At 36.5% G+C, this 12,431-nt stretch overlaps 1 protein-coding gene across 1 annotated transcript; it reads left to right on the top strand.

Annotated features, from left to right (window-relative positions):
- The first annotated feature begins 382 nt into the window (after positions 1–382).
- slc22a15 (solute carrier family 22 member 15) lies at positions 383–10,894 on the top strand. Its single transcript, XM_052145035.1, has 12 exons — positions 383–565; positions 1,062–1,211; positions 1,380–1,512; positions 1,600–1,764; positions 1,902–2,031; positions 3,026–3,247; positions 5,614–5,754; positions 5,950–6,032; positions 8,229–8,337; positions 8,521–8,593; positions 8,753–8,911; positions 9,009–10,894. Exons 1-12 carry the CDS (start codon positions 482–484, stop codon positions 9,063–9,065), a joined length of 1,506 nt encoding a protein of 501 aa, XP_052000995.1. The 5' UTR covers positions 383–481; the 3' UTR covers positions 9,066–10,894.
- The last annotated feature ends 1,537 nt before the right edge of the window (positions 10,895–12,431 follow it).

Raw genomic sequence — 12,431 nt, 5'->3', positions numbered from 1 at the left:
TGTGTTTTATTTAGAGTCCCACAGATACCCTACACCTGTGGTTTATTACCCACACACATCATAATTCTTCTTATGGATTACGTTTATGATGCATTTATGTGCTTGCTGGCCTTTTTAAGTTCACTTGCATTGTAAGGAGCTACAAAGAGCTGAAATATTATTTAAAAAATATTCGTTAGTGTTCAGCAGAAGAGGGAAAGTCATACACATCCAGTGTGACATGAGGGTAAATAAATTATGAGCGAATCTTCATTCTTTTGAAGAGCTACTCCCTTTATTTACATTTCTTTGGTCCAATCAGAAACGCTCTCTGTGACACGTGCTTGGATGCCTCGTCAGCGCCCAATCAGAATCGCACTCTGTACCACATGGTTTCATTCCACGTCTGCGAAGGGAGTACAGAGATTACATTCTCAATCAAAGCCATTAAAAATTGACAATTTTGAATCGATGTGACGATACCGGATGATTTGAACCTGGAATGGATTTAGAGGAGGCTTTCCAGGTGGTTGGAGAATTCGGTCGGCACCAGAAGCGGATGGTGACCATCCTTGTTTTTCTACAGGTATCTAAAGATACATGCAAATTCATAAACATTGCGCTGGCATGTGTTGGTTTTTTTCATGTCTTAATTTTCCATTCCACAAGCCAATAATCTATGCAAAACACATCTGTGTTAAATCTCTAAATCCATTATATGTTTGTCTTTGCAGTCAGTGTCTTATCTGCTTGCATTGGGATGTATTTGCATTGAGCTGACCTAATTTCAGTCAATCATTACCATTAAGCAGATTACTTTTTTAAATATGTGTTTTTATTTTGTCTAGTTTAGTTTTCTTTGCAAACCATCTGGTTTAAATAGAGGCAATGTTTTAAACCAGAGAGTCTAATTCATACCTCTCTACCTTGTCAGAGAGTTCATATTTTCACTGATTTGATATTAGATTCAATGTTTATTATAGTGAGTAATGTTATAGTTGTAAAAGGCAGGAATCTGGTCCTATTAGTAAGAGTTAAACTTTATTGAGTAACTTGATACAGTATGTCTGTGTCTTTCACAGATTTACATGGCATTTCAGTCCATGCTGATCATTTTAGTGAGTGCTGTACCAGAATATCATGTAGGACCTGTTACTGGAGGAGAAGGTGCTACTGATGATATAACTCAGAGTATCACATTCTCAGAGGATGTCAGTTCAATCGTGACTGAGGTAAAATAACGTAATACATTTGTGAAGACCTTTGGACATAAGACACACTTATCTTAAACATCATTATTCTTTCAATCTGAAGACATTTAAACATTGATACCTTAAAAAGACCATGAAGTGTATTTGGCATATGCATGCATCGGATATGTTTCTGGTCTTCTCTTGCAGTGGTACCTGGTTAAACAGCAAGCTTATAAGGTGAACTTGGCAGGATCCCTCTTCTTTGCTGGTGTGCTGATAGGAAATGTCCTTTTTGGACCACTATCTGATAAAATTGGGAGGAAGCCAGTTTTTCTAACTGGTAGGGTGAAGAAGAATTGGTTTCCTTGCTTTACTCATCTATAATATTCCGTTCCATATTGCATGATGTATGACATCTCTCCCTCAGGTCTCTTTTTTGAGGTTTTGTTTGGATACGGCACTGCTTTAGCCCCGAGTTATGAGATGTTTGCAGTGTCCCGGCTGCTGGTGGGGGTTATGAATGGAGGGATGGCATTGGTCTGCTTTGTCCTCACTCAGGAATATGTGGGAAAGTCCTACTGGGCTATGACAGGTTACTACTATAACTAAAACTCTGTTAACCACTTCTACTCAGGAATCAATAATTAAGCCAGTTCCCTATGTTTAGCTTTACAGCACACAACATAGAAATTGTTAAATGACACTAATTGGATTGTTTATGTGTTCTAGGGACCTTGACTAACATGAACTTTGCAGTGGGCATCGCTCTGTTCGCAGCATTAGGTTATTATGTCCGGCCGTGGCGGAACCTAGCAACTGCAGCCAACTCTCCTGGACTTTTGCTCTTCCTGCTCTGTGTGTAAGTGTGCATTCAGATCAATACTTCCTGTTTAAGTACAGCACTGTGTCAACATTAAAAACCACCAGGAAGTTACTTTTAGACATAATTTGTTTACAGTGACAGGGTGCTGTTTGAAGCTGCTCTTAGTGGTGCGTTTAGGACAGGGTTACTGAGGATAATACATCATTTAGAAAGTTGATGGATAGATAAATAGATATAAACATAAATAGCAAATAATATTATATTCAAAATGTTTAAATATACCATGTACTCGTTATCAAGCAACAATAAAAATAAACAGCTTTGTATTGAGCCAAGAGGTCAATGTGTAAAGTTTCGATCTTCAGTTGGGCACACGTCTTTTCGTCATTTAGATTCGCACATTTCTTCACATGAGTTGGTGTTTATAGTCTCTCTTGTTCGGATGCATTTGAATGGGAGCAGTAATAAGTAAAGTTATCGAGCTTAACTCAATACCTCAGGATACATTTTTTATCTGTATTATTATTATTATTATTATTATTATTATTAAAACACTTGAGAAATAATTGTCACCCTTGAATGCTTAAAAATAAAGAAAATAATTTAAACAAAAAAGTAAAAAAGCTTGAGTGTGTAATTTCTGCACCACTGAACGGTATTGCAAAAATTACAAAAAAAAATTTCTTCCAAAAATGGCTTTCAGAATACAGCCACCATCTTCCGTCGATTGAACAAACAGATAGTCCTGGCCCCAATTCGCGGCATTGGTCTAGTCAATATCGTTGTGTAGGGCTAGACAGGTAGTTTTAATGGTAATTTCCATTGGACCACAGAGAAACACTGCTCAGTTTTTGAGAAAATGTACCATACGAATGGCTTGTTTACAGTTGTCTCTGCATATTATGCTGGGATAGGAGAAAGCATTAACACTGAAAAAGTCACACACTTTAGCTTTTTGTTTTTCTATATAAAATAAGATCTGATTTGTGATTCTGGAATCTGAGTGTGCGTATTTCCTTGATTATTCCAGGAATCTGCCAGAATCTCCACGCTGGCTGTATTCTCAGGGTCTTACGGAGCAGGCCGAGGACATCCTTCAGGATTTTGCTGTGAGGAATGGGAAAGGTAGAATTCCAGTTAAGCTCCGCTGTCCTGTCAGTGCCAGCATCCCGAATGCACCCAGCCCGGGGGTTTTACAGCTATTCACACATCCCATACTGCGCTGGAGAACTGTGGTGCTCATGTATGTCTGGTGAGTATGTTTACATTACCATTCAGTATTTTGAGAGTTCTTAATTAGTTGTGGTATTATTGCTCATACTTGAGATTAGGGATTTGAGAAAAACCTAAGTTTTAAATTCATGTTACTATATTTTGAGGATGTGCTCAAGTAATTGAGAACTCGTTCTGCACCAGCTAGTCGACTATTAAAAATATAAAAAAAACTGATGGTTTGACTGCAATGGGCAACACTGAATTATCCTGTACTTTCTCTTTGAATCGTTTACCAAATCACGGTTACAACGGAGTCCACTAAGGGGTGCTGAGGATATGTGTCATTGAGGTGTTGGATGAGAGGAGACGACATGATGGCATTTTTGTGTGGTTTCAATCAAAGCCAAGTGTGTCAGTACTTATAATGTTTTCTTCTTATTGAATCCTACTATATTGGTATTCGGTTCTTGTTGGAGTTATGCATACCAACAGACAAGGATCTCTTTTTATGGTGGACAGGAAATCTGAAGCGGTACAAGAAACGCTTATCAGAGCGGTATGTACGTTAAATATGTGAGCAAGGGCAGAAAACATTTTATAAAATGTAGGGATGCACAATATATCAGCAGCCACTATAATATTGGCCGATTACAAGGAAAATCGAAATATTATTATCGTGACGATAATGGAATTACAGGAATATTTGTGTTCATAATTTGTTTGTTTATTTTCTTTTTGCTGAGTATCTCTGACTTCCTGCCGCATCATACTTTCATGGCAGAGAATCTGGCAGTCACAATTGACAGTGCATGCATGCACACACACACACACACACACACACACACACACACACACACTGTTGTGTTTCCATGTTTTATGGGGACTTTCCATAGACATAATGGTTTTTATACTATACAAACTTTATATTCTATCCCCTAAACCTAACACAACCCCTAAACCTAACCCTCACAGAAAACTTTCTGCATTTTTACATTTTCAAAAAACATCATTTAGTATGATTTATAAGCTGTTTTCCTCATGGGGACCGACAAAATGTCCCCACAAGGTCAAAAATTTCGGGTTTTACTATCCTTATGGGGACATTTGGTCCCCACAAAGTGATAAATACACGCTCACACACACACACACACACACACACACACACACACACACACACACACAGCGTGTCTGTATGAGTAAGTGCAGGTGAGAGCCAAGCTGATTTCTCTCTGTGTGGATTTTTTCAACATCTCTGCACCTTATGTTGTTTTGGGTCTGGTTTTAATTCTGGATCATCTGCTGTGAGTAACGACATGCAATTTCCCATTTTCTGTTTGTTTCATGTGGCAATAAACGAAAGTTCGACAAAAACATGTATGTACTGTATGTTATTTGGGGGCGTTTTCACCCATTAATTAATGAAACATAAGCAGAATGTGGGAAATTGCACTTCATTACTTGCAGCATGGCATTGTGATTAAAACAAGCCCCGATACAACCTAACACGGTTCATAGATCTTGAAAAAAGTTTCACAGAGTGACTTGAGATGGCTAAAAACGCTAGCTTGTGAGTGAAACGATTGTGCTTGTTGTATTTTAGGAGTTGAGACTCCTAGAACGTTATGACTCTTGACTATTCGATCACTATTATATTACCTATTCCCATTATGATTGTGTTCACAGTTAACTGTAAGGATGAGCGCTGTAGTAAGCCTCTGTGAAACACACAAACAACTGGCTGCTGTCATAAATATTACACCATGTATACAGAGTTTAAGGTTTGTATTGTGTTTTGTTGTTTTGATATTCGTTACATGCTGTTTATCACCTTGTTTTGGTTTAATGCATGATTACAGCTGTTAGAAGTTCATTATTCTCTCTCTGTGACCGAGTTATCAGGATTAGCTAGCAGTTCCTGGATAAAGGATAACAAAATTAAGACTTTTATTTTAAATATCAGGTATCGTATCTGCCACAATGAGCTGTGAATTATCGGTAACTTTCACCACTTGGTTTTGTGAAAAAAATTATACAAATGTTATAACCTTTTCAAATGGCTCTTTATTATTATTATTATTATAAATGCATATTGTTAATTAAATTCCCAAAAGAAAAGCATAGTTTCTTGAAATTAGCTTATTTTGAAACCATTCTTGGTAACATTTGTGAATAAAACTAAACATAAATTTCATGTATGTGTCATACTTGATATTTTAATTTACAACTAATCGATTACTCCGTTTTTTTGGGTTAGAGGACACGACTACAAAATTACTCTAAAATGTCCTTCCCTACTTTGAATTACTTTAAACGGTTAAAAAAATCCCATGGATTTCCTTATACCATAGATTTTCCTCACAAAGTGTAGAAATCTAGAAATCTTCATTGCTGTGTATGTTGCAGGTATTCCTGTAGCCTTGTGTATTATGGGTTGACCCTTAATGCCAGTGAAGACAAAGGTAATCGTTACCTTAATGTTGCCATGTATGGCCTGGTGGAACTTCCTGCATACCCTCTCTGCATGTACTTCATTAACAAACAGTGGTAAATACATTCACACGATTACATCACACTTTTAGAATGTCAGCCTGTCTCATTTTTTGAAATGCCGCTCTGATTGTAATCCACGATTTAGTATTTGCTTTGTGTGTGTGTGTGTGTGTGTGTGTGTGTGTGTGTGTGTGTGTGTGTGTGTATATATATATATATATATAAAATTATTTGTATTTATTTTTTCAGGGCAGGGAGGCGGAAGTCAATGGCCAATTTTCTTGCCTTTGCAGGCTTGTCGTGCCTGCTTACAATGTTTCTACCTGAATCAGGTGATCATTTCTCAAATTTACATTTGATTCAAATTCCCCATTTTGCCGCAGAGTATTTCTGTCAGCATATTTTAGCATTTCTCACGTCATCATTGTTGTCAAAAAAATCTAACAGAGAGTGTATAAACGTTACAGTGTGCATTGTAAACTGCTTTTTAGTTTACAATGTTTAGTTTAGTTTTGTCCTAATTTTTTTTTGTTCTGCTAACAATTAATGTAGATATTAAATAACCTTAAAACAAGCTGAAACTTGTGTAGAGCACAGTGAAAACCTGCATTCACTGCAGTGTCCCGTAAAGTACAGTGCAACAGTACATTAAACAGACTCAAAATGATTTTGGACACTTAAAACACACTTATAAATGTATTAATATCATTGCATTAGATAAAATATAAACCAGTTAACATTTCTTTTAAAAGAAGAAACAAGCACAGCATTTCAGAAAAGAAATTTGTGTAAGGGACATTTAGCCAGTCACTATCACAAAATAATCCTGACATGGATGCCAGGTGATTTTGTATCACCCTGAAGGGGTTTATTTTGCGATAAAGACCAGCTGACTGTACATTATCCTGCTTGTTACATGGCTGCTTGACAAATAAATAATTATATGGACATGAAATAATGATTTGAGTTGAGATGACGTTATTATGTGAGAAGAAAGAGATCGCGAATTCACCAGAAACAGCTGAATTCCTCCTCTGGTTTGCACCAGAGTTCTGTAAGGTTTTTCTATTGCAAAAATGACTGTCTGACCATTCATTATTCTGATTATTACAAGACTACTTGCAAAATAAATTAATAAATGGACATGAAATATTGAGTTGAGGTTGAAATGATTTTATTAGCTTAATTTGTAGAGATTGCAGTGTGAAACGCGAAGTAGAAAACATGATTTGCAATTCCCGGATGACCAGTGAAATATCACTTTATACCCAGGTGTGCGGTCATTATTCAGATATATCGGATTGCTGGAATATCAGAATAGAGTATTCCAAAGAGCCACTTTAAATTATGAGACATTAGATATACAGTTCAAAACATATATTTGGATTGGATTTTAGTTTTCAAATTTAGGCTATGTTCACACCACAGCTGAATTTAAATTTCAGCTTGTTTTCACTCACATGTGACACGGATCTGTTAGTTTGATGACAGTGTGAACTGCCACAAGTGCTTTGAATCTGACATTTTCAAATCCATTTTTTTGCCATTTTCATATGTGGAAATAAATCGGATGCGATCTGATTTTTCCAGTGTGCCTTCAGTGTGAACAGCCACAGATTTAATGTGATTTTTACATCAATTTAATTCATCATTCGCACACTTGATTTCCAGCATATATATATATATAGATGGATAGATGAATGAATGGATAGGAGTGTTATTGATTAACTAGAAATGTATGACTCTTAAAAGTTTTGATGCATTTGTTTCTTTTTTTTTAAGGAAGGAAAATAATGTAATGCTGTTTTTCCTAAAGTCCTTCGATTTTATGGTGTTTCGCTCATAGGTAATATTACACTCTTCAGCTTTAATGATAATAAAATTCCACCATATAAAGGCAAATCTAAAACTACTTAACTTGCTAACATATTAATAGATATATTGTCCTATCCACTTAAACCGCTAATTAAAATGTTTTATTGCAATTGAATTAATTATTCATATAATAATGATGAACATGTTTGTTATATGCATGCTCTGGAAGTGTTATACACATACTGGTAAGTTTAGGAGTGTTGGCTATTCAAAGCAGGATTGAATAGAGACTACATTTAAAATGTCATGTGAACAACCATAAAATAATTCAGATTTGAGCAGAAAATCAGATTTGGTTCACAATCAGCTGCGGTGTGAATGTAGCCTTAGTGCATCATGTCCATAGTTAATAAATGACACCAGGGGTTACTCTGCTACATGTGTGAACTTGAGGAGAACTCACTTCATACATCCACAAAAGAATCTGCTTGTGATGAGTGAATTAATAACTCAGAAAACTGAAGTTAGTTCTGAATTTGTTTGAAGATGCCACTTGATCTGCTATTGTGTTAACTAATGCAGTGGCATTTATACATTTGAAGTGTTGCTTAAGTGTCTAAACACATTTTGGGGCCACAGTATATGATTATGTTTAAGTAGATTAAATACATTTATTATTTGCTTGCCTAAAGTGGAGTGTTTGCTTGCACCAGGTTCCATATTGAGTGCTACGTCACTGGCCCTAGTGGGAAAATTGATGGTCAGTGCTGCATTTAATATTGTATATGTGTATACTTCAGAGCTCTACCCAACCGTTATAAGGTAAGATCACACAACACTGTAGCTGTCTGCTTAAAATTGCATTTCTCTTGTAGTTTGGCTCATTTCATTTTTAAATAGACTTGTGTATTAACTGTTTCCATGCATAGACTCTGTGCTGGAGCAAACTGTGCCCTCTAGTGTAAACCGTGCTGATTATAATTTGTTGGATTGATTTTGTGTTAGGAATGCCGGCTTGGGTGTGTGTTCCATGTCCTGTAGAATAGGAGGGATTCTGGCTCCATTTGTGCCCACTTTGGTGAGTATTAGCATTTCGCAAATACCTGTTCTCCAATTATAGAACAGTTTTATTTGTATTTTTCTATCAATAAGCTTGCCTTTATTTTGTTTTGTCTCCTTTGATTTGATTGTGATTTGTTTGCTTTTTAACATTGATTGTGTATTGGTTATTGTCCAGAAATCATTGCACACCTCCATGCCGTTTATGGTGTTTTTTTTGAGCGGGATTTCTGCAGGCTGCCTGGGACTCCTCTTACCGGAAACGCTTAATAAACGTTCTGCTGAAACACTTGATGAACTTTCCAGCCCCACCTATCAGAGAATCTTAGAGCCGCAGGTATCCATATAAAGCTTTTTATATATATATATATAACTTTGAGTATAACAATTAGACCTTTTCTAATTGGATTGCATTGATGTGTGTTTTATATCAGGTTCACCTTTTGGAGGAGAAGCATTTATCTGACCACAATGGAGCTGATAGTGATTGAGACTTGGACATTGAAGAAATTTTGTTACAGACATTCCAGTTTACTGATGTTTCTGACCACAAATGACCAGTGTCAGAATATTGTGCCATATACAGACTCTCTTATGGACTTATGGTGCCTTCCAAAAGAAATGCACTCAAAGGATCAATTGGAAAGGAGCAACGTTTTCTATAATATATATATATAGATAGATAGATAGATACAGGAAAAGGGACCAGATCTCACAGTGACGGCTCTAATAATTTCATGTTTACTGCCGTTGGTGTCTTGCATTGTTGTTTGAATCTGTTGCATATATTTATGTGAATTGTGACAACAATACATTTACTTGTATATATTTGTAAGCATTCAGTTAATAGTCAATGATGGATACAAACACAATTTTCAGTGGTAGGATCTTTGTTAGAGCTAAAGATGGTTTTAGGCTGTTTCAAAAGAATAGTTCACCCAAAAATTTACTCACCCTCATGCCATCCCAGATGTGTATGACTTAATTTCTTCTGCTGAAAACAAAAGAAGATTTTTTAGAAGAATATCTCAGCTCTGTAGGTCCATACAATGCAAGTGAATGGTCACCAGAATTTTTAAGGTCCAAAAAAGCATATAAAAGAAGCATAAATGTAATCCATAAGACTCCAGTGGTTTAATCCATGTCTTCTGAAGTGCTCCAGTTGTTTTTTGGTGAGAACAGGCCATAATATAACACATTTTTCACTGTACATATTGCCCTTGCAGTCTCTATGTACAATCATGATTTTAAACTTGATAACACTTTCTAACGCTTGATGCATACAAAGAGCACTAGATGGCACTAGGAAGTGTTAGCGAGCTTGAACTCATGATTGCCAAACAGACTGCTGATGTCAAGATCTATAGTGAAAAAGGAGTTATATTTTGGTCTCACCTAAAACAATTGAATTGCTTCAGAAAACATGGATCAAAACATAACAAATCTTATGGATTACTTTTATGTGCTTTTTGGAGCTGTCCAACATTCACTTGCATTGTATGGACCTACAGAGCTGAGATATTCTTCTAAAAATCTTTGTTTGTGTTTTGCAGAAGAAAGTCAGTCATACAAATCTGGGATGGCATGGGGATGTGTAAATAATGAGAGAACTTTCAATTTTGGGTGAACTATTCCTTTAAGAGGCCAGTATTTTCTCCAAAGGAAGAAATTAAGCTTACAAGTGTATATTTCTGTACAACCCTCAACATGCCCATTTGTTTTTAGCTCCTGAATTAAAGGAAGCGCTTTTAAATAAACAAATGACTCAAGTATAATAATGAGCATGACCGTATTTAAACATTTCCTGCCTGTGGCCAATAGATGGCGCCATGTTGTAGGCCACCTTCCCTGACCTTAGGGCACCTTTGACCCGTCTTCTCGTCTTCAGGTTGATGATGTCAGCATTGACGCAGGTGAACCGTGCTTAGGTACACCACAGGATTCGGGAGCTGGAAACCTCAGAGAAGCCGACACAGAACTTAAAACCGCAAACCTGTTTTATTTTGTTTCCGTCTCTCTTTCCTTGCTATAATGGCAGCCTGTGGCGCTGCATGGAACTGACGGAACAGGTCGAGAGAGAGCAGGCAGTAACTAATAACTGTTTGCATTCTTAAACGCTTATGTTTTCCTGCAGGGCCTGGCGGGTGTTCTATCACACTGTACAGAGAGAAAAAACAGCAGGTAGAGAAGGTGTGGTCTCGTGACTGCATCACCTTTAACTAGACCCTGCGTTGAACTTAAAAAAATAAATAAAAGTGTCTGATTATGTCTGTCTCAGAAATTAAAGAAATTATATGTTTTGCATTCTGCTAAGGTCACCTTAGGATACTACTATGTTGCACTCTATTTCTCTATTAAAAATGTTTACATAAAGAATTGAATGGTACCTTTGAGTGTACATCATTAAAAAATTCAAATTAGTTGAAAATTCCAGTCATAACAGTAATCAAATAAAAACGGTTTAATTTTACAATTTACTACTTAATGTATATCGGTAAATCCCTGTTTAATTTATTCTGTGAACTATGAGTGGTGGTGGTGTAGTGGTCTAAGCACATAACTGGTAATCTGGTAATCAGAAGGTCGCTGGTTCAAGCCCCACAGCCACCACCATTGTGTCCTTGAGCAAGGCACTTAACTCCAGGTTGCTCCGGGGGGATTGTCCCTGTAATAAGGGCTCTGTAAGTCGCTTTGGATAAAAGCATCTGCCAAATGCATAAATGTAAATGTATGACTGCAAATAGTACATTTCTGGCTTGTTTCTCGTGGTATTATTCTAAACAATTATTCGGTGCACAACGGTTCTACAAAAAAAAAAACCTTCAGAATCTTGCATCAAAGTATATTAAATAATTTGCTTCACCTTTTATGTTTTGTATGACATTACGAAGCCCTCTTATGTTCAACCCCTCCCTTCTACCCACCTTTCATATAGAGACAATTTTGCACAATTGTTAAACAAACTGGATATCATAAATTTCTACCCATTTGTTCTCTTTGAATATCCTGTGTCTCTTGGAAAATATGTCACATTAGGACATGCAAAAGGCTAAAATGGCTTACAAATGATGTGTCCCATTGAGCTACTAACCTTTTTCCCCTCATATGATTGTTTTTATTGATCAGGTTTTGGAAAGATAATGCTTTTTTTGTTTACATTTAAATTGGATGCTTAAACAAGAATTCTTGTGAGCAGAAATAGTTCCCACGAATCATCATGGACAGTATAAACATCTCTGGCATCTATGAGTGGAAGCCAAGGCCTGGGGTGATGTCATTTTCCTCCTTTCAGTTAATAAACGCATGCGGAAAGTACAAAAACTGACACACACCTGGTATAGAAAAAGTACCTTGGTTCAATATAAGGTCAGTATCATTGTCTGTGTTAACAAGTGGGTGTGGGAAGTAAGAGTTAAAAAGAGGTGAGCCATCAACGCAGGTATGAAGCCTGAGGAGGAAGCCAGATTACTGGAAAATCCAAACAATATGCCCTGAGACTGAACCTGCTTGATTATTGCTGCAGGTCGTAGTGTACTGGTGCTGTACAGGGAATAAACCTCTGAAAATAATGACTTCAGAATGAAGGGTAAAAATAAGAAGAATTAACATCCAGTTGTGTTTAGTGATCAGGTTGCACTAGCTGATTATTAACTAGTATTAAAATATGTTGATATTTAGGATTTTTGCCCTGTGTAAATAACAATATATAGGAACTATCTAAAATAAATAAGGGGTGATAAATAAATACTATAACAATAGGCTGGAAAAATAGACATTTATTAATTTTAATATACTATACAGTATGTGTTGAAACTCGACACTGGGCGATGCACCCTGAAAACTGCACTGTTAGATCA

This window comes from Xyrauchen texanus, chromosome 16, assembly GCF_025860055.1.
Source record: "Xyrauchen texanus isolate HMW12.3.18 chromosome 16, RBS_HiC_50CHRs, whole genome shotgun sequence".
Taxonomy (NCBI): Eukaryota; Metazoa; Chordata; class Actinopteri; order Cypriniformes; family Catostomidae; genus Xyrauchen; species Xyrauchen texanus.
Note: the sequence above shows the minus strand (reverse complement) of the source record. Positions and strands in the feature narration are given on the sequence as shown.

What these genes read in the sequence shown, in the direction of transcription:
- slc22a15 (XM_052145035.1), top strand. Translation starts at nt 482, where the DNA reads ATGGATTTAGAGGAGGCTTTCCAGGTGGTTGGAGAATTCGGTCGGCAC. An exon ending in GTCCTACTGGGCTATGACAG is followed by an intron (nt 1,765 to 1,901) that starts GTTACTACTATA and finishes TATGTGTTCTAG; the next exon opens with GGACCTTGACTAACATGAAC. An exon ending in CTCTACCCAACCGTTATAAG is followed by an intron (nt 8,338 to 8,520) that starts GTAAGATCACAC and finishes ATTTTGTGTTAG; the next exon opens with GAATGCCGGCTTGGGTGTGT.